At 34.7% G+C, this 19,242-nt stretch overlaps 1 protein-coding gene across 6 annotated transcripts in view; it reads right to left on the bottom strand.

Annotated features, from left to right (window-relative positions):
- ANKIB1 (ankyrin repeat and IBR domain containing 1) overlaps positions 1-19,242 on the bottom strand; it is a 138,356-nt gene that overhangs the window by 71,621 nt on the left and 47,493 nt on the right. For 5 of the 6 annotated variants that reach the window (XM_036863467.1, XM_036863469.1, XM_036863468.1 and 2 more), the window contains exon 2: positions 17,455-17,732. The exons of the other annotated variant lie outside the window; for it this stretch is intronic. In XM_036863467.1, the coding sequence (XP_036719362.1) occupies positions 17,455-17,642 (188 nt within the window). In that variant the 5' untranslated portion in view covers positions 17,643-17,732. The remainder of the gene's footprint in view (positions 1-17,454; positions 17,733-19,242) is intronic. 6 annotated transcript variants of the gene reach the window in all.

Here is a 19,242-nt window from a genome sequence, read left to right as displayed (position 1 = left end):
ATCTCTGAGCCTTACAACTTAGGGAATGTCTCAATGGTCTCAGGTCTCATCCACTCTTTACACCTCATTCAAATGTAAACATGTATCTTCTGAGAGGTAAACCTCTCTGGAGTTCTCAGTCTCTACTCAGTCAAAGTTTAACTTCCAAGGCTTGTCTTTTAAGCCCAGGTCCCAAGTTCTAGTAAAATTTGCTCAGAAAACCCTAACTGTGCATATTTTCTCTACAGTCCTACATAGCCTTTATGGCCTTCTGACCCCTGCAGTACATTTGTAGGCTCTTCATTGCTTGCCCTGCTGTTTGGTTCCCCAAGACCTGACCTAGCCATCTAAACAAACCCAGCCCTACTTAGAAGCCTCTTTACACTAGGCTGCCTCCTCCAGTGGCATTTGGTCATTCCCTTCTTTGTCTTCCTATAATATCCTAATTATATAATTCATTACATTGTATCATAGCTACTTTCTTACATATCTTTTCCCTTCTCCCACTTGGTTTACAGCCTTCTAAGGCAGGGTCTATATCCTGTTCTTTCTTGAATCCCCAGTACAGTGTCAGACACAGAGCAGACTCTTGATATAAACTGAATGAATATTACTTTTATTGGGAATATCTTAAGATAGAATTCTAGATCTCTCAAGCCAGCAGTGTAGCAGACTGGTAAAGAACATGGTATCTAGTACAGACTGCCAGACTCTAAACCCAGTTCTGTCACTTTTTAGCTATATGATCTTACACAAGTTACATAATAGCTAACATATATATTATATATACAATCAACATAAATATATACCTAATATACATAATATATATAACCAACTAATATATGGTTGATAGTCTGACCAAGTAAACCTACTGCTGGAATTTATCCTAAAGGAAATAACTTAAAGAATAAAAATCTATAGGAACAATGACATTCAATATACTGTTGTTTTGAATAGAAAAATCTGTAGTAACTTAAATGTCTGGTTATAGGAAAAATGGGAAACATAAATCATGGTCTTTCTATACAATAGAAAATTATAAATTATAAAGTCATTGAAAAGTCTATCTATGAACATTTATAGCTAAAACTAGAAGGGAACACGGAATAATTCTAACAGTTGTTTAAGGGAGGTAGGAATGTGAGTAGTTTTATTTATTTATATAACCATAACGTTGCTTCATAGTTTAAAAGAAAAAAAAAATATTTTCCCTAAGTCAACAACTGATGATAATATTCTCAATGATATTTCCCTGTATTTATAATGGTTGAATTATAGTGGATTATAATGAATAACCAAAATCTAAACAATACTCTAAAAATGTTTCAAGATTAAAACTTCTTCCAAGAGGCATTATTAACAATAAAAAAGATTTCATTTTCTTAAAAATTTAATTTAGAAATAAATTATTAAAATTAATTCAGAGTCTGTAAGATTCTGTACAACCACATTTATTTAGCCTTTCCTATCCCTATTTCCAATATATCATTTATTTTCTCTTTTAGTTTGTTCAGGAGAGAAACAAACCATGGAATTTAACACAAGGAATTATCACCATGGAATTTAATACAAGTTGGAAGGATGTAAGTTGATATGGAGAAATCTCTCTTTCTCTTTCAATCTCTCTCTCATTAAACAATTCTAGATCATCCCCAACAGAGGGAAGAGATAGTGTGATAATTTTGCAAATGTTCTTATACCCAATGTGCCAGACTCTGATTAATCAAACCAAACAAAGGTTATTATTCTAAAGTTAAAGTATTAAAATAGCTTCTTTATACATATTTATTCAGGAAAGATTCTCAAATTTATTAGACATAGTACCATACCTGCATAAATATTTTGTACTAAAACTGTAAAGCTAGATATTCTAATTTTATTGATTCATATTACTACTTTTTTATTATCTGTTTAATTTCAAAAGTAGAGTCTTCTTTAATTTACATGAATGAATAAACAGAAGTATAAATTTATAATTGGTATTTAAGTTTTACATAGGTACCTTTCTATAACTATGCCAGTAATTATGAAGTATATTTTACTACTTGCATATAAGGTTAATTCTGGAACAAGGACAGGAGATAACTGGCAGGAAGATGGAGTAAGGAAAACATTAACTTGGAAAAAAAAAAGCCCTTTCATTTGACCCTAATAACCTATCCAGAAGCCATCTGTTTTTCTAGATTCTTTCACTGTTAATTATCAAACAGTCAGTTTATATCTCCTACCTATATTTCTTCTACATTTCATCTCCACTTCAGTATGACCCTATTCTGATCACTGTACTAAAACTGCACTCTTTCACATCACTAAGAATTTCCTAAGAGCTAAATTCTTATCACTGTCCTCAATTCTTGTTTTTAATCTGAAACTGCTAATAATTCATTTACATCCTGACCTCTGTATCACCTCGGTTTCCATAACTACACATCTTTTTAACAGACCTCTTAATTTTTTTCAGTACAATCTCTCTTTTACCCATGAAGATGGCTTCACTTTCCTATCCCCTTACTGGAAGCAAATTCACTTCCTGAATCTATTTACTTCTCCATACACATTCCCTCCTTTCAGAGAGCACATCTACTCTTAAAGTCACTTATCTTTCAATGGTTTCTATGAATACACTTTGTAAGCTGTAAACTTTTTATCAGAACCCAAATGATAGACAGTGGTAGCAGAATCATGGTTTCTCTCAAAGGGCTTCTACTATCACTTCTGTGATAATTCTTAATGCTCTTTCACCCTGTCTAATGTGACCTTTAGACCATATTCTAACTTCTCAGAGTCCCATTTCTCTTGCATATTTCATCATTATCTCATATTCAATTGAGCTCCCCCCAAAATAAGTCTTCTCTCTTAGGGTCTCAGTTTCTTGCCATAACACTCTTATCCTCCCAGTCACTTAACATACACATGCACTTTCAGTTGCTTTTAAAACTTTTCTTCCATGCAACATTATTTTTGAGTAGTCGTTGTTTGCCGGGTACTATTCTAGAAGTTAGACATATTGTTAAGAAAACAGATTAACTCCCTACCCTTATAGTGTCTGCATACAAGGGAGGTTAGGAGAGGAGAACTGCATTGAACCATTTAAAAGAATTTAATAACTCCTGAAATATGAGTCAAAAAAATAGATATCGATAACTGGAAACTATTTTAATTCTCAAAGTTTAGTATTAACATATGCTCTGATAAAGACATGCTCTAATAAAAATGTTATATTTTATTTACACTGAAAGACAGGCCCCATTTATTTCCAAGGAAGCACAAGAAGTTATCCTGTAAAATCTAAGGAATAAGCACTCTAATTCCCCATTTTATACATGACTTTCCTAAGAAGCGACAACTAATGAACTGTATATCCAAACTAGAACATGCTGACTCCAAAGTCTAAACAGTCTTTTCACTACATTAAGTAGTAACTATTCATGAATATAAATTTAGATTCCCATGAACTATTTATGAATATGGATTTAGTTTCCCATGAAAGAAACACTGTGATATGGTATAATGTAAACTAGGTTCAGAGAGATACAGATGAAAACTAGCTCTTAAACTGTAAACTACCCTTCTTTTACTGTATTATTCTGCCTAAGAAGAGGGGAAAGTTATGCCTACTGTTGCAGGTACCATAAAGCTAAAGGAAATGAGGATAAAATCAAGGCCTTATTGCAAATGGGTAATTTATTTTATGGGAACTAAAGTATTTTGTCTCTGGCTAGGTATATCCCTTTGTATACCCATATATGTCATGTGTCAGGAATCTAGGCAAGCTATACTGAAGGGTCTATACTGAAGGTAGCAGGCAGGTATGCCAGATTACATGAGGCAGCGTGAGAAAATAATGGCCATCAATTTGTTAGAAAGTTTAGCAAGGTTACATACGGTGAAATAACTGAAGCTATCTAAAAGACAAATAGTTAAAACAGAGTTGGTATTTTACTTAATGATGATGTGTAAATGCTATTTATCCTTATTCTACATGACACAGTGTTAAGAAGAGTAATTTAATTCCAAAATCAACTAATCATTTAAAATAATAATGATTTGTGATTTTCTCTGTACTACCTAAATAAATTTTGAAAAACAAAAGATACACAGATTAAAGAAATGAGAGTTGCTTATTCTTAGGAAAGGAGAGCAATAAAGTAATTTCTGATTCTAGTATAGGATATTAAAGGCTTTAATAAAGAAATTATGAGCCACTGATCTCCAACAATTAAGAAAAAAGAAAACACCAGAGACAGGCTGTCTAAAGTCGTATTAAGCCCACAGACACCCCAAAACACAACACTTGACGCAGCCCTGCCCAACAGAGGGACAAGATCCAGCTCTGCCCACCAGAATACAGTCCCTCCCACCAGGAAGCCTACACAAGCCACTGGACCAACCTCGCCCACTGGGGGCAGACACCAGAAGCAAGAGGAACTACGACCCTGCAGCCTGACAAAAGGAGACAAAACACAGTAAGTTAGAAAAAATGAGAAGACAGAGAAATATGTTGCAGACAAAAGAGCATGATAAAAAACCACAATCAAGTGAATGAAGAAGAAATAGGCAAGCTATCTGAAAAAGAATTCAGAGTAATGACAGAAATGATGATCTAAAATCTTGGAAATAGAATGGAAAAAATACAAGAAATGTTTAACAAGGACCTAGAAGAACTAAAGAACAAACAAACAGTGATGAACAACACAATAAATGAAATTTAAAATACACTAGAAGAAATCTACAGCAGAACAACTGAGGCGGAAGAACGGATAAGTGACCTGGAAGACAAAATAGTGGAAATAACTACTGCAGAGCAGAATAAAGAAAAAAGAATGAAAAGAATTGAAGACAGTCACAGGGACCTCTGGGACAACATTAAATGCACCAACATTTGAATTACAGGGGTCCCAGAAGAAGAAGAGAAAGAGAAAGGGTCTGAGAAAATATTTGAAGAGATTATAGTGGAAAACTTCCTTAACAGGGGGAAGTAAATAGTCAATCAAGTCCATGAAGCGCAGAGAGTCCCGGACAGGATAAACCCAAGGAGAAACAAGACGAGACACGATTAACCAAGCTAACAAAAATTAAATACAAAGAAAAAATACTAAAAGCAGCAAGGGAAAAGCAACAAATAACATACAAGGGAATCCCCATAAGGTTATCAGCTGATCTTTCAGCAAAAACTCTGCAGGCAAGAAGGGGGTGGCAGGATATATTTAAAGTGATGAAAGGGAAAAACCTACAACCAAAATTACTCTACCCAGCAAGGTTCTCATTCAGATTTGACGGAGAAATCAAAAGCTTTACAGACAAGCAAAAGCTAAGAGAATTCACCACCACCAGACCAGCTTTGCAACAAACGCTAAAAGAACTTCTCTAGGTAGGAAACACAAGAGAAGAAAAAGACCTACAAAAACAAACCCAAAACAATTAAGAAAATGGTAATAGAAACATACATATCGATAATTACCTTACATGTAAATGGATTAAATGCGCCAATCAAAAGACACTGACTGGATAAATGGATACAAAAACAAGACCCACATATATGTTGTCTACAGGAGACCCACTTCAGACCTAGGGACACATACAGACTAAAAGTGAGGGGACAGAAAAAGATATTCCACGCAAATGGAAATCAAAAGAAAGATGGAGTAGCAATACTCGTATCAGACAAAATAGACTTTAAAATAAAGACTAACAAGAGATAAGGAAGGACACTACATAATGATTATGGGAACAATCCAAGAAGAAGATGTAACAATTGTAAATATTTATGCAACCAACATAGGAGCACCTCAATACACCAGGCAAACCCTAACAGGCATAAAAGGGGAAATCAACAGTAACACAATAATAGTGGGGGATTTTAACACTCCACGTACACCAAAGGATAGATCATCCAGAGAGAAAATTAATTAGGAAACACAAGCCTTAATGACACATTGGACCAGATAGACTTAATTGATATTTATAGGACATTCTATCCAAAAGTAGCAGAAATCACTTTCTTCTCAAGTGCACAGAAAACATTCTGCAGGATAGATCACATCTTGGGTCACAAATCAAGCCTCGGTAAATTTAAGAAAACTGAAACCATATCAAGCATCTTTTTCAACCACAACACTATGAGATTAGAAATCAATTATAGGAAAAAAACTGCTAAAAACACAAACACATGGAGGCTAAACAATATGCTACTAAACAGCCAAGGGATCATTGAAGAAATCAAAGAGGGAATAAAAAAATACCTAGAAACAAATGACAATGAAAACATGACGATCCAAAACATATGGGATGCAGCAAAAGCAGTTCTAAGGGGGAAGTTTATAGCAATACAATCCTACGTTAAGAAACAAGAAACATGTCAACTAAGCAACCTAACCTTACACCTAAAGCAATTACAGAAAGAAGAACAAAAAAACCCCAAAGTTAGAAGAAGGAAAGAAATCATAAAGATCAGATAAGAAATAAATGAAAAAGAAATGAAGGAAACAATAGCAAAGATCAATAAAACTAAAAGCTGGTTCTTTGAGAAGATAAACAAAATTGATAAACCTTTAGCCAAAATCTTCAAGAGAAAAAGGGAGAACTCTAATCATTAGAATTAGAAATGAAAAAGAAGTTACAACTGACAACACAGAAATACAAAGGATCATAAGAGACTACTTCAAGCAACTATATGCCAATAAAATGGACAACCTCGAAGAAATGGACAAATTCTTAAAAAACTACAACCTTCCAAGACTGAACCAGGAAAAAATCGAAAATAGGAACAGACCAATCACAAGTACTGAAATTGAAAATGTGATTAAAAATCTTCCAACAAACAAAAGTCCAGGACCAGATGGCTTCACAGGCAAATTCTATCAAACATTTAGAGAAGAGCTAACACCTTTCCTTCTCAAATTCTTCCAAAAAAATTGCAGAGGGAGGAACACTCCCAAACTCATTCTACGAGGCCACCATCACCCTGATACCAAAACCAGACAAAGATATCACAAAAAAAGAAAATTACAGGACAATATCACTGATGAACATAGATGCAAAAATCCTCAACAAGACACTAGCAAACTGAATCCAGCAACACATTAGAAAAATCATACACCATGATCAAGTGGGATTTATCCCAGGGATGCAAGGATTCTTCAGTATACTCAAATCAATCAATGTGATACACCATATTAACAAATTGAAGAATAAAAACCATATGATCATCTCAATAGATGCAGAAAAAGCTTTCAACAAAATTCAACATCCACTTATGATAAAAACTCTCCAGAAAGTGGGCATAGAGGGAACCTATCTCAACATAATAAAGGCCATATATGACAAACCCACAGCAAACATTACTCTCAATGGTAAAAAACTGAAAGCATTTCCTCTAAAATCAGCAACAAGACAAGGGTGCCCACTCTCACCACTATTATTCAACCTAGTATTGGAAGTCCTAGTCACAGCAATCAGAGAAGAAAAAGAAATAAGAGGAATCCAAATTGGCAAAGAAGAAGTAAAACTGTCACTGTTTGCAGATGACATGACACCATACATAGAAAATCCTGAAGATGCCACCAAAAAACTACTAGAGCTAATTAATGAATTTAGTAATGCTGCAGGATACAAAATTAATACACAGAAATCTCTTGTATTCCTATACACTAACAATGAAAGATCAGAAAAAGAAATTAAGGAAACAATCCCATTTACCATTGTAACAAAAAGAATAAAATACCTAGGAATAAACCTACTTAAGGAGGCAAAAGACCTGTACACAGGAAACTATAAGATAATGATGAAAGAAATCAAAGATGACACAAAGAGATGGAGAGATATATCATGTTCTTGAATGGAAGAATCAACATTGTGAAAATGACTATACACCCAAAGCAATCTACAGATTCAGTGCAATCCCCATCAAATTACCAATGGAATTTTTCATAGAAAAGAACAAGAAATTTTACAATTTGTATAGAAACACAAAAGACCTTGAATAGCAAAAGCAATCTTAAGGAAAAGAAATGGAGCTGGAAGAATCAGACTCCCTGACTTCAGATTATACTACAAAGCTACAATAATCAAGACAGTATGGTACTGGCACAAAAACAGAAATATAGATCAATGGTTCAGGATAGAAAGCCCAGAGATAAACCCACACACCTATGGTCACTTAATCTATGACAAAGAAGGCCAGTATATACAGTGGAGTGAAGACAGCCTCTTCAATAAGTGATGCTGGAAAAACTGGACAGCTACATGTAAAAGAATGAAATTAGAACACTCCCTAACACCATACACAAAAATAAACTCAAAATGGATTAAAGACGTAAATGAAAGGCCAGACACTATAAAACTCTTAGAGGAAAACATAGGCGGAACACTCTTTGACATAAATTGCATCAAGATCTTTTTTGATCCACCTCCTAGAATAATGAGAATAAAAACAAAAATAAAGAAATGGGACCTAATTAAACTTAAAAAGCTTTGCACAGCAAAGGAAAGCATAAACAACGCGAAAAGGCAACCCTCAGAATGGAAGAATATATTTGCAAACAAAGCAACTGACAAAGGATTAATCTCCAAATATACAAACAGCTCATGCAGCTCAATATCAAAAAAAAACCCAATCAAAAAATGGGTGGAAGGGGGCTTCCCTGGTGGCGCAGTGGTTGGGAGTCTGACTGCCAATGCAGGGGACGCGGGTTCGAGCCCTGGTCTGGGAGGATCCCACATGCCGCGGAGCAACTAGGCCCGTGAGCCACAACTACTGGGCCTGCACATCTTCAGCCTTGCTCCGCAACGGGAGAGGCTGTGACGGTGAGAGGCTCGCGCACCGCGATGAGGAGTGGCCCCTGCTTGCCGCGGCTGGAGAAAGCCCTCGCACAGAGGCGAAGACCCAACACAGCCAAAAATTAAAAAATAAATAAATTAAAAAAAAAAAAAACGGAAAAAACTCAACTATATGAAAAAAAAAAAAATGGGTGGAAGACCTAAATAGACATTTCTCCAAAGAAGACATACAGATGGCCAACAAACACAAGAAAAGATGCTCAACATCACTAATTATTTGAGAAATGCAAATCAAAACTACAATGAGGTATCAGCTCACACCGGTCAGAATGGCCATCATCAAAAAATCCACAAACAATAAATGCTGGAGAGGTTGTGGAAAAAAGGGAAGCCTCTTGCACTGTTGATGGGAATGTAAATTGATACAGTCACTATGAAGAACAGTAGGGAGATTCCTTAAAAAACTAAAAACAGAACTACCATATGACCCAGCAATCCCATTACAGGGCATAGACACATGCACCCCCAATGTTCACTGCAGCACTATTTACAATAGCCAGGACATGGAAGCAACCTAAATGTTCATCAACAAAGGAATGAATAACGAAAATGTGGTACATATATACAATGGAATATTACCCAGCCATAAAAAGGAACGAAACTGGGTCATTTGTAGAGACATGGATGGACATAGAGATTCATACAGAGTGAAGTAAGTCAGAAAGAGAAAAACAAATATTGTGTATTAAAGCATATATGTGGAATCTGAAAAAATTGGTTTAGACAATCTTATATACAAAGCAGAAATAGAGACATAGACATAGAGAACAAACATATGGATACTAAAGGGATAAGGGGGGTTGGGATGAATTGGGAGACTGGGATTGACATATATACACTATTGATACTATGTATAAAATAGATAACTAATGAGAAACTACTATATAGCCCAGGGAACTCTATTCAGTGCTGTGTGGTACCTAAATGGGAAGGAAATTCAAAAAAGAGAGGATATATGTATACGTATTGCTGATTCACTTTGCTGTACAGTAGAAACTAACAAAACACTGTAAAGCAACTATACTCCAATAAAAATTAAAAGAAAACACCAAACACTTTAGGCTGAAGTTGAAAGTTAAGTATAAAGGAAATATGTAAGTGTAAAGTATATGGCTAAATCATGAAAACAGTAATTAAAAGAGCATATACAGTCACCTGTTCTTTAGGTCTTTAAATACTCATTCAATAGAATGATAACCAGAGGATGGAGACAGATATATTCCTTCTTAGAGGAACCAGGGATATTGATCAGATCAGCAATTTTTAAACGTTTTGGTAGTAGACTTTTACAACTTTTACAACTTTAAAAATTACTGAAGATTCCTATTGGGAGATTGGGAATGACATATACACACTACTATATATAAAATAGATAACTAATAAGGACCTACTGTATATTACAGGGAACTCTACTCAATACTCTGTAATGTGAAAAGAATCTAATAAAGAGTGGATATATGTGCACGTATAACTGATTCACTTTGCTGTACAGCAGAAACACAACATTGTAAATCAACTATATACTCCAATAAAAATTTAAAAATGAAAAGATTCCTAAGAACCTTTGTTTATGTGAGTTATATAGATATTCATATTAAAAATTAAAATATTTAAAAACATTCATTAATTAAAAAAATAAACTCATTACATATTTAACATTCCTAATATCATTACATAGTTAACATTCTTAATATCTTAAAATGAAAAAATATATATTTTTTGAAAATTAAGTGAGCACAATGGCATTGTTTTACATATTTACAAATTTTATTTAATGTCTGGCTAATAGAAGACAGATTCTCATAGCATTCAGTCTGTTGTGATGTGTGTCATTTGGGTTCAAGCATATGAAAAAACTCCAGCCTTATATAATCACAAAAGGGAGAAGTATTTTAAAATACCCTTTTCAAATAATTGTGAATAGTCATATTTGATACTATGCTAAAAATTCAACTGGTCATTTCTTAAAGATTACTTGCAATATAAAATACGATATCTTATGAAATGAACTTTTGTTCATTAAAATCCATTGGTCTACCTTGCATTTTGAATAAATCTTTTACCCATGCATAATTGTAAAAAACCATATACCGATCTTCTGAAAAATACTAATTCAGTGAGTTATGCAGAGCTTCTAGATTTTTGTCACATTTCATTATACAATATTTTAAAAAATCATATTAATTTATATCACCACCAATCTTATTCAGAAAAGTCCCTAAGTAATGGGAAGCTATCAAGCTGAAGGCAGCAAATATAAGTTTTCAAAATTCCAATATTCACTTGAAAACTCAAATTTTATCATTAGCAACAAATACTGTTAGTTTTTCCTTGAATTGATAGGCTCACTTATTTAATACATTTTCAAGAAAAATGTCAGCCAGCCAGTATCCCAGTCTGAATGTTGTTAATTTAAAATGTTGTTTCACGAAAAAATAAGTAGTTCAACTCATACCTCAAACAAAAGTACAAGTGCTCTTTCTCAAACCTATCATCATACAACAGCAGAAGTCATTTATGCATTCTTCACATTTGTCACATAGAATATTAAAAAGATGTGTACTCGAGGATGGAGATTAAATAAAATTAGTAATTTTACTGCTTCATTGAGGACATTTTAAGTGAAACTGTTTAGTTTTTTTTTTTTTTTTTTTAAAACAGCAAAGAGCCCGGCAGAGAGGAATACAATTACTAGTAAGGTTTGGTGCCGCTTCCTTGATTCATCTAAAGGCGTCAGCAGTTTTATCCTCTATTTTTTACACTATAACTGCAAATGTCAACGCAGTGAAAAAAAGGTAAATAACATCTTAGAATTAGTATAAAAATAGTTTTGACCTACTGCACTTCCTTGAAAGAGTCTCAGGATCTAGGAGTCCTCAGAACACACTTTAAGACTCACTGGATTAGCTATGGAAACAACCTAAATGTACATCAACAGATGAATGGATAAAGAAGATGTGGTACATATATACAATGAAATACTACTCAGCCATAAAATAGAATGAAACAATGCCATATGCAGAAACATGGATGGACCTAGATTATCATACTAAGTAAGTAAGTCAGAAAGACAAAGACAAATACCATATGATATCATGATATGTGGAATCTAAAATATGACACAAATTAACCTATCTAGGAAACAGAAACAAAATCAGGGACACAGAGAATAGACTGGTGATTGCCAAGGGGGCGGGGGGTAGGAGAGGGTAGGAGTGGGAGTTTGGGATTATCAGATGCAAATTGGTATATAAAGAATGGATAGGGCTTCCCTGGTGGCGCAGTGGTTGAGAGTCTGCCTACCAATGCAGGGGACACGGGTTCGAGCCCTGGTCTGGGAAGATCCCACATGCCGCGGAGCGGCTAAGCCCGTGGGCCACAACTACTGAGCCTGCGCGTCTGGAGCCTGTGCTCCACAACAGGAGAGGCCTGCACACCACGATGAAGAGTGGCCCCCGCTCGCCACAGCTGGAGAGAGCCCTCGCACAGAAACGAAGACCCAACACAGCCAAAAATAAATAAATAAATTTATTTAAAAAAAAAAAAAAGGATAAACAACAAGGTCTTACTGTACAGTACAGGGAACTATATTCAATATCCTGTGATAAACCATAATGGAAAAGAATAAGAAAAAGAATGTGTATATATATGTGTATATATATATATATATATATATATATATATATATATATACACACACATACACATAACTGAATCACTTTGCTGTACAGCAGAAATTAATACAACATTGTAAACCAACTACACTTGAATAAAATAAATTTAAAAAAAGACTCATTGGATTAGATAACTTTCGTATACAATGTTTTCTAATTTCATAAAGTGTATTTTAAATTATAAATGGTTAGAATATATTTTGCTACTTGATTTCTTTTATGTTAAGATATATATATTACCTTAGTAATAATAATATTTAAATACATTTTACCTTGGTATTCTAAGCAAGTTTTAATTAATCACGTAACAAGACTTGATATTAAATATTATTATAGTGTTCAATATTTGGAAGCTAAAGCAACGGTTTTGTAATTTCACTGAAAATGTTAAACTCAAAAAAAGAAAGCCTTAATAGATTAAGTAATCAAGAGTTAATCTATTGAGAGCATTACTAACTGTGTAGCAGTGTATTTGTAATATTTACAATCTAGTCAAAGAGATGAGTTTAATGACAATTGGATGGTTTAAAATCTAAGTTGTAGGAATTTCAGAGAACGGAAAGATTACTGCAGGTCAGAATAGTTGGTAATGAATTCATGAAAAGACAGAAACCAAGTGAGGTCTTAAAGGACAAGTAATTAGAGAAGAAAGAAGACATTTCAGAATCAAGGACTAACAGGAATAAAGCTAAGGGGGTGGCATTTTTAAAAGTGGGGAAACCAAGAGGGAGGGTAACCAGTTTGACTGATATAATCATGTTAGAGAACAATGAGAGATTAGGCTGACTCAGTAGACTTAGGGCAGAGAAAAGTTGGCTTCAGAAGCCAAATATAATAAGGCAGATAGTAGTGTAGTTACAGGTTTCTCATGATAGAACATTGAAAAGGCTATACTTTTAGCAAGATTAACCTGGACATGAGATTATAGGAGGAAAAGACTTGCAAAAAGATCATTTAGGAGTCAGGTATTTTCAGTATTGGAAGAAGGGGTTGGGAAGAGTGAACAAAGCTTGGGGCAATGGGAATGCAAAGAAGAGAATCCAAGAGATAAGACTTAGTGAACTTTTCATTAGTAGCAGATTAGGTAAAGGAAGAGTAAGGAGAAAGTCAAGGATGATTGGAAGTTATTTAGGGTTACAGACGTGAGAAGTAATAATATTATATGCTAGGCATCATGAGACATATAACACATTAATTGTCCCACAAGTCTTACGTGTATCTATTTTACAGACAGGGAAACTTAAGTCCAGAGTGACTAATTTGTTTTGCTAATAAGTGTTTTAGGCAGCCCTGACATATAGGCTTATCTGACTATAGAGATAAGAGGCTATCACAGTGTTGAAAAGCCTAAAGCTTATAGTCATCTACCTGGGCAATTAGCTTTGCCACTTACAAGCTGCAGAGTTCTAACAAGTTGCTTAATCTTTCTGTGCTTCAGTTTTCTCACCTCTGAAATGCAGATGATTAACCACCTCATAGAGCTGTAATGAGGATTAAGTGAGACAATGCATGTAGAGCACTGTTAATAGTGCCTAGAAAATAGTAAGGCCTCACCATCACCCTGATAGCAAAACCAGACAAAGACATTACAAAAAAAGAAAATTACAGACCAGTATCACTGATGAATATAGATGCAAAAATCCTCAACAAAATACTAGCAAACAGAATCCAACAACACATTAAAAGGATCATATACCATGATCAAGTGGTATTTATCCCAGGGATACAAGGATTCTTCAGTATATGCAAATCAATCAATGTGATACACCATATTAACAAATTGAAGAATAAAAACCATATGATCATCTCAATAGATGCAGAAAAAGCTTTTGACAAAATTCAACACCGATTTATGATAAAAACTCTCCAGAAAGTGGGCATAGAGGGAACCTACCTCAACATAATAAAGGCTATATATGACAAACCCACAGCAAACATCATTCTCAATGGTGAAAAACTGAAAACATTTCCTCTAAGATCAGGAACAAGACAAGGATGTCCACTCTCACCACTATTATTCAACATAGTTTTAGAAGTCCTAGCCACGGCAATCAGAGAAGAAAAAGAAATAAAAGGAATACAAATTGGAAAAGAAGAAGTAAAACTGTCATTGTTTGCAGATGACATGATACTATACATAGAGAATCCTTAAAATGCCACCAGAAAACTACTAGAGCTAATCAATGAATTTGGTAAAGTTGCAGCATACAAAATGAATGCACAGAAATCTCTTGCATTCCTATACACTAATGATGAAAAATCTGAAAGAGAAATTATGGAAACACTCCCATTTACCATTGCAACAAAAAGAATAAAATACCTAGGAATAAACCTACCTAGGGAGACAAAAGACCTATATGCAGAAAACTATAAGACACTGATGAAAGAAATTAAAGATGATACCAACAGATGGAGAGATATACCATGTTCTTGGATTGGAAGAATCAGTATTGTGAAAATGACTATACTACCCAAAGCAATCTACAGATTCAATGCAATCTCTATCAAATTACCAATGGCAGCTTTTACGGAACTAGAACAAAAAATCTTAAAATTTGTATGGAGACACAAAAGACCCCGAATAGCCAAAGCAGTCTTGAGGGAAAAAAACGGAGCTGGAGGAATCAGACTCCCTGACTTCAGACTATACTACAAAGCTACAGTAATCAAGACAATATGATACTGGCACAAAAACAGAAATATAGATCAATGGAACAAGATAAAAAGCCCAGAGATAAACCCACGCACCTATGGTCCACTAATCTATGACAAAGGACGCAAGGATATACAATGGAGAAAAGACAGTCTCTTCAATAAGTGGTGCTGGGAAAACTGGACAGTTACATGTAAAAGAATGAAATTAGAACACTCCCTAACACCATACACAAAAATAAACTCAAAATGGATTAGAGACCTAAATGTAAGACCAGACACTATAAAACTCTTAGAGGAAAACATAGGAAGAACACTCTTTGACATAAATCACAGCAAGATCCTTTTTGATCCACCTCCTAGCGTAATGGAAATAAAAACAAAAACAAAACAAAACAAAACAAAAAAACAAAAAAAAGAAAACAGCAAGGCCTCAATGTGTTTGCCATTATTTTTTTAGTACAATATGTTAGTGTCATTAACAATAGGGAAGACCGAGTTTTGGAAGAAAAAATATAACAATATGAGTTGGAGGTGGCTTCTAAATGGGTATTTTACAAGAAATGAAAATAAAAGATAAATGCAAAAAGGAGAGGTTATAGAAATACCTGTTTTTAAGTCAAGAAATACCCATTTTATTTTTAAGAGGTTACAAAAATGCCTACTTGGTAGTCATAGGCCTGGATAACCTAAATTATTTATGGAATTTTTCTCATTCACAAATCCTGATCATAAAGATATATCCTGTGCAATGATTTTATAAAATTTCTACTTACTTTGTGTAAGATACACATGTATAAAGAAGGTCCTTTAAAAAAGCTGTAATTTAGGTAGGCAAAGAGAAGATACACAAAATTATAAAATACAATGACATAGTGTATACCAAACAAGTAATACAAACAAACAAAAAAGAACCATAGAAGTTCAAAAAAAAGACTGAAGTTCCTATGGGTTGTGACAGGCTAAGAAGATAGATAAAGTGTGCCTAGGACCTTGAAGGAAGGCTAAAATTTAGGTAAGAAAGAGAAAGCTGAGAGGAGTGGGATACTCCTGGCAGAAAGAGCACAATGAACATGGCAGACAGAACACACATGGCATGATTCAGGGATACCAAAAAGAGCAGCTTATTTTGAATGACAAATTTGTATAAAAAGAAATAGAGAAAGGATTGAAAAGTTTTTTGTCAAGTTCTAAACTGCTCAGGACACTGGTTTAAGAATTATATTTCACTGCATAAGCAAAGAAATGTTTCTTTCTCTTCTAGCATCAGACTTCCATAACTACATAATCTACTTCTAAAAAGACTAAATTTGTTTCGGAACTACTTTTCTATCTTTTGCTTCTTTCATCTTATAAGCTAGCAAACACCATGTAATTAGGAGAATCTTCACATATTTGCTGCCACTAATGCTTTCTTGTTGAAGAGAGATTTTTTTTAAGTTTCTTAGTATTTTCAGTTTCAAGGAAATGTTTTGCTTTTAGAAAAGCTTTTTCAAGTAACTGAACCCCATTAAAAGAAGGAAACTCAAATCTGATCATGAATAGGTAAGGTAAACACATTAGTTTTTCAACTTAAATTACCTAGGGCACAATTCCCTGCAATTTTTTGAGAGTTGATAAGTACTTTTCTAGAATTGAAATGTTGAAAATTAAACACTACACTATTATAAAAAGTTCATACTATGAAACATACTGAGGATCAAAATGTATTTACAGTAAAAAGAATATGTGGGGCTTCCCTGGTGGCGCAATGGTTGGGAGTCTGCCTGCCAGTACAGGGGACACGGGTTCGAGCCCTGGTCCGGGAGGATCCCACATGCCGCGGAGCGGCTGGGCCCGTGTGCCACAGCTACTGAGCCTGCGCTCTGGAGCCCGTGAGCCAGAACTACTGAGTCCGTGCACCGCAACTACTGAAGCCCGTGTGCCTAGAGCCCGTGCTCTGCAATGGGAGAAGCCACCGCAATGAGAGGCCCGTGCAACTGCAACGAAGAGTAGCCTCCGGAGCGGCTGCAACTAGAGAAAGCCTGCGCGCAGCAACAAAGACCTAACCCAGCCAAAAATAAATAAATAAAATAAATAAATTAAAAAAAAAAAAAAGAACATGTGAACTAACCTCACTACTGAAACTTTCAGTCTAATTTAGGCATAATAAAAAATCATACTTAATAATTTAGGCATATTCAATTCTAGAAAGTTTAATTCACTACAATACCACATAACATGCACACATGTATGCATATATTTTCTAAAGATCAGGGTTTTTTTTTCCCTTTCTCTAATTTGTTATCAATTGGTTTACAGTAATACTTACCCTAATATTCTATTCATTCCATGTCTAGCAGCATAGTGTAATGGCGTGTTGTGCTGGTAGGGCTCCCCGTAAGATGTATTTGGATCAAGGGATTCTTTTAGCTGAGGGTTATTTTCATATATTTGGCAGGCCAGGTTTTCATCACCATTGATGAGTGCTTTACGGAATTTGGTGGTTGTATTTCCCATGTTTTGTTTTGTTTTTTTCTGATAGGCAGTGGCACTTTTTCCTTACCCCTTCAGCCACTTCTTGAATGCTTCTGCAACATGTTTCACATTCTAATGGAGGAAAAAATTATTAAATTAGATTGTGAAAAAGTAATTATGAAGTATCCTAAAGAAACAGTATCATATTAGGAACACTGATAAAATCTAGGAAGCATATGTAAGAGAAAAACTATATTAAATTTACCAAATTTATCTTGATAGCCAAAAAGTCTCAAATTTTTAATGTTGCCCAAATTAACCTGATAAACAGTAACATTTTTCCACTCAGAAACTGATAAGGTTTCACAGGCTGCACTTTATACTATAAAAGTTACCTGCATATATGTGCTTTTCAATTTTCTCCTTCACATAGGCAGGAAATGAGCTGGATTAAAATCTATGGTTGAATACACTTAAATCCCTGTATAAATTATGTATAAATCTGACTCAGCCAATTTGTAGGATAGTGAAAAATGTAGGAAATTTTACTCATATAAGAACTCCAGAGAAGCAAGAAGAATTACAATCCTGCAGCCTGTGGAACAAAAACCACATTCACATAAAGATAGACAATATGAAGAGGCAGAGGGCTATGTACCAGATGAAGGAAGAAGATAAAACCAAAAAAAAAAAAAAAAAGTAAATGAAGTGGAGATAGGCAACCTTCCAGAAAAAGAATTCAGAATAATGATAGTGAAGATGATCCAGGACCTTGGAATAAGAATGGAGGCAAAGATCGAGAAGATGCAAGAAATCTTTAACAAAGACCTAGAAGAATTAAAGAACAAACAAACAGAGATGAACAATACAATAACTGAAATGAAAACTACACTAGAAGGAATCAATAGCAGAATACTGAGGCAGAAGAACGGATAAGTGACCAGGAAGACACAATGGTGGAATTCACTGCTGCAGAACACAATAAAGAAAAAAGAATGAAAAGAAATGAAGACACCCTAAGAGACCTCTGGGACAACATTAAATGCAACAACATTCGCATTATAGGGGTCCCAGAAGGAGGAGAGAGAGAGAAAGGACCAGAGAAAATATTTGGAGAGATTATAGACAAAAACTTCCCTAACATGGGAAAGGAAATAGCAACCCAAGTCCAGGAAGCGCAGAGAGCCTAATACAGTATAAACCCAAGGAGAAACACGCCGAGACACATAGTAATCAAACTGGCAAAAATTAAAGACAAAAAAAGATTATTAAAAGCAGCAAGGGAAAAACGACAAATAACATACAAGGGAACTCCCATAAGGTTAACAGCTGATTTCTCAGCAGAAACTCTACAAGCCAGAAGGGAGTGGCATGATATACTTAAAGTGATGAAGGGGAAGAACCTACAACCAAGATTACTCTACCCAGCAAGGATCTCATTCAGATTCCATGGAGAAATCAAAAGCTTTACAGACAAGCAAAAGCTAACAGAATTCAGCCCCACCAAACCAGCTCTACAACAAATGCTAAAGGAACTTCTCTAAGTGGGAAACACAAGAGAAGAAAAGGACCTACAAAAACAAACCCAAAACAATTAACAAAATGGTCATAGGAACATACATATCGATAATTACCTTAAACA

This window comes from Balaenoptera musculus, chromosome 9 (assembly GCF_009873245.2).
Source record: "Balaenoptera musculus isolate JJ_BM4_2016_0621 chromosome 9, mBalMus1.pri.v3, whole genome shotgun sequence".
NCBI classification, from domain to species: Eukaryota; Metazoa; Chordata; class Mammalia; order Artiodactyla; family Balaenopteridae; genus Balaenoptera; species Balaenoptera musculus.
The sequence above is the reverse complement of the archived record's forward strand: the minus strand, read 5'-3'. Positions and strand labels throughout refer to the sequence as shown.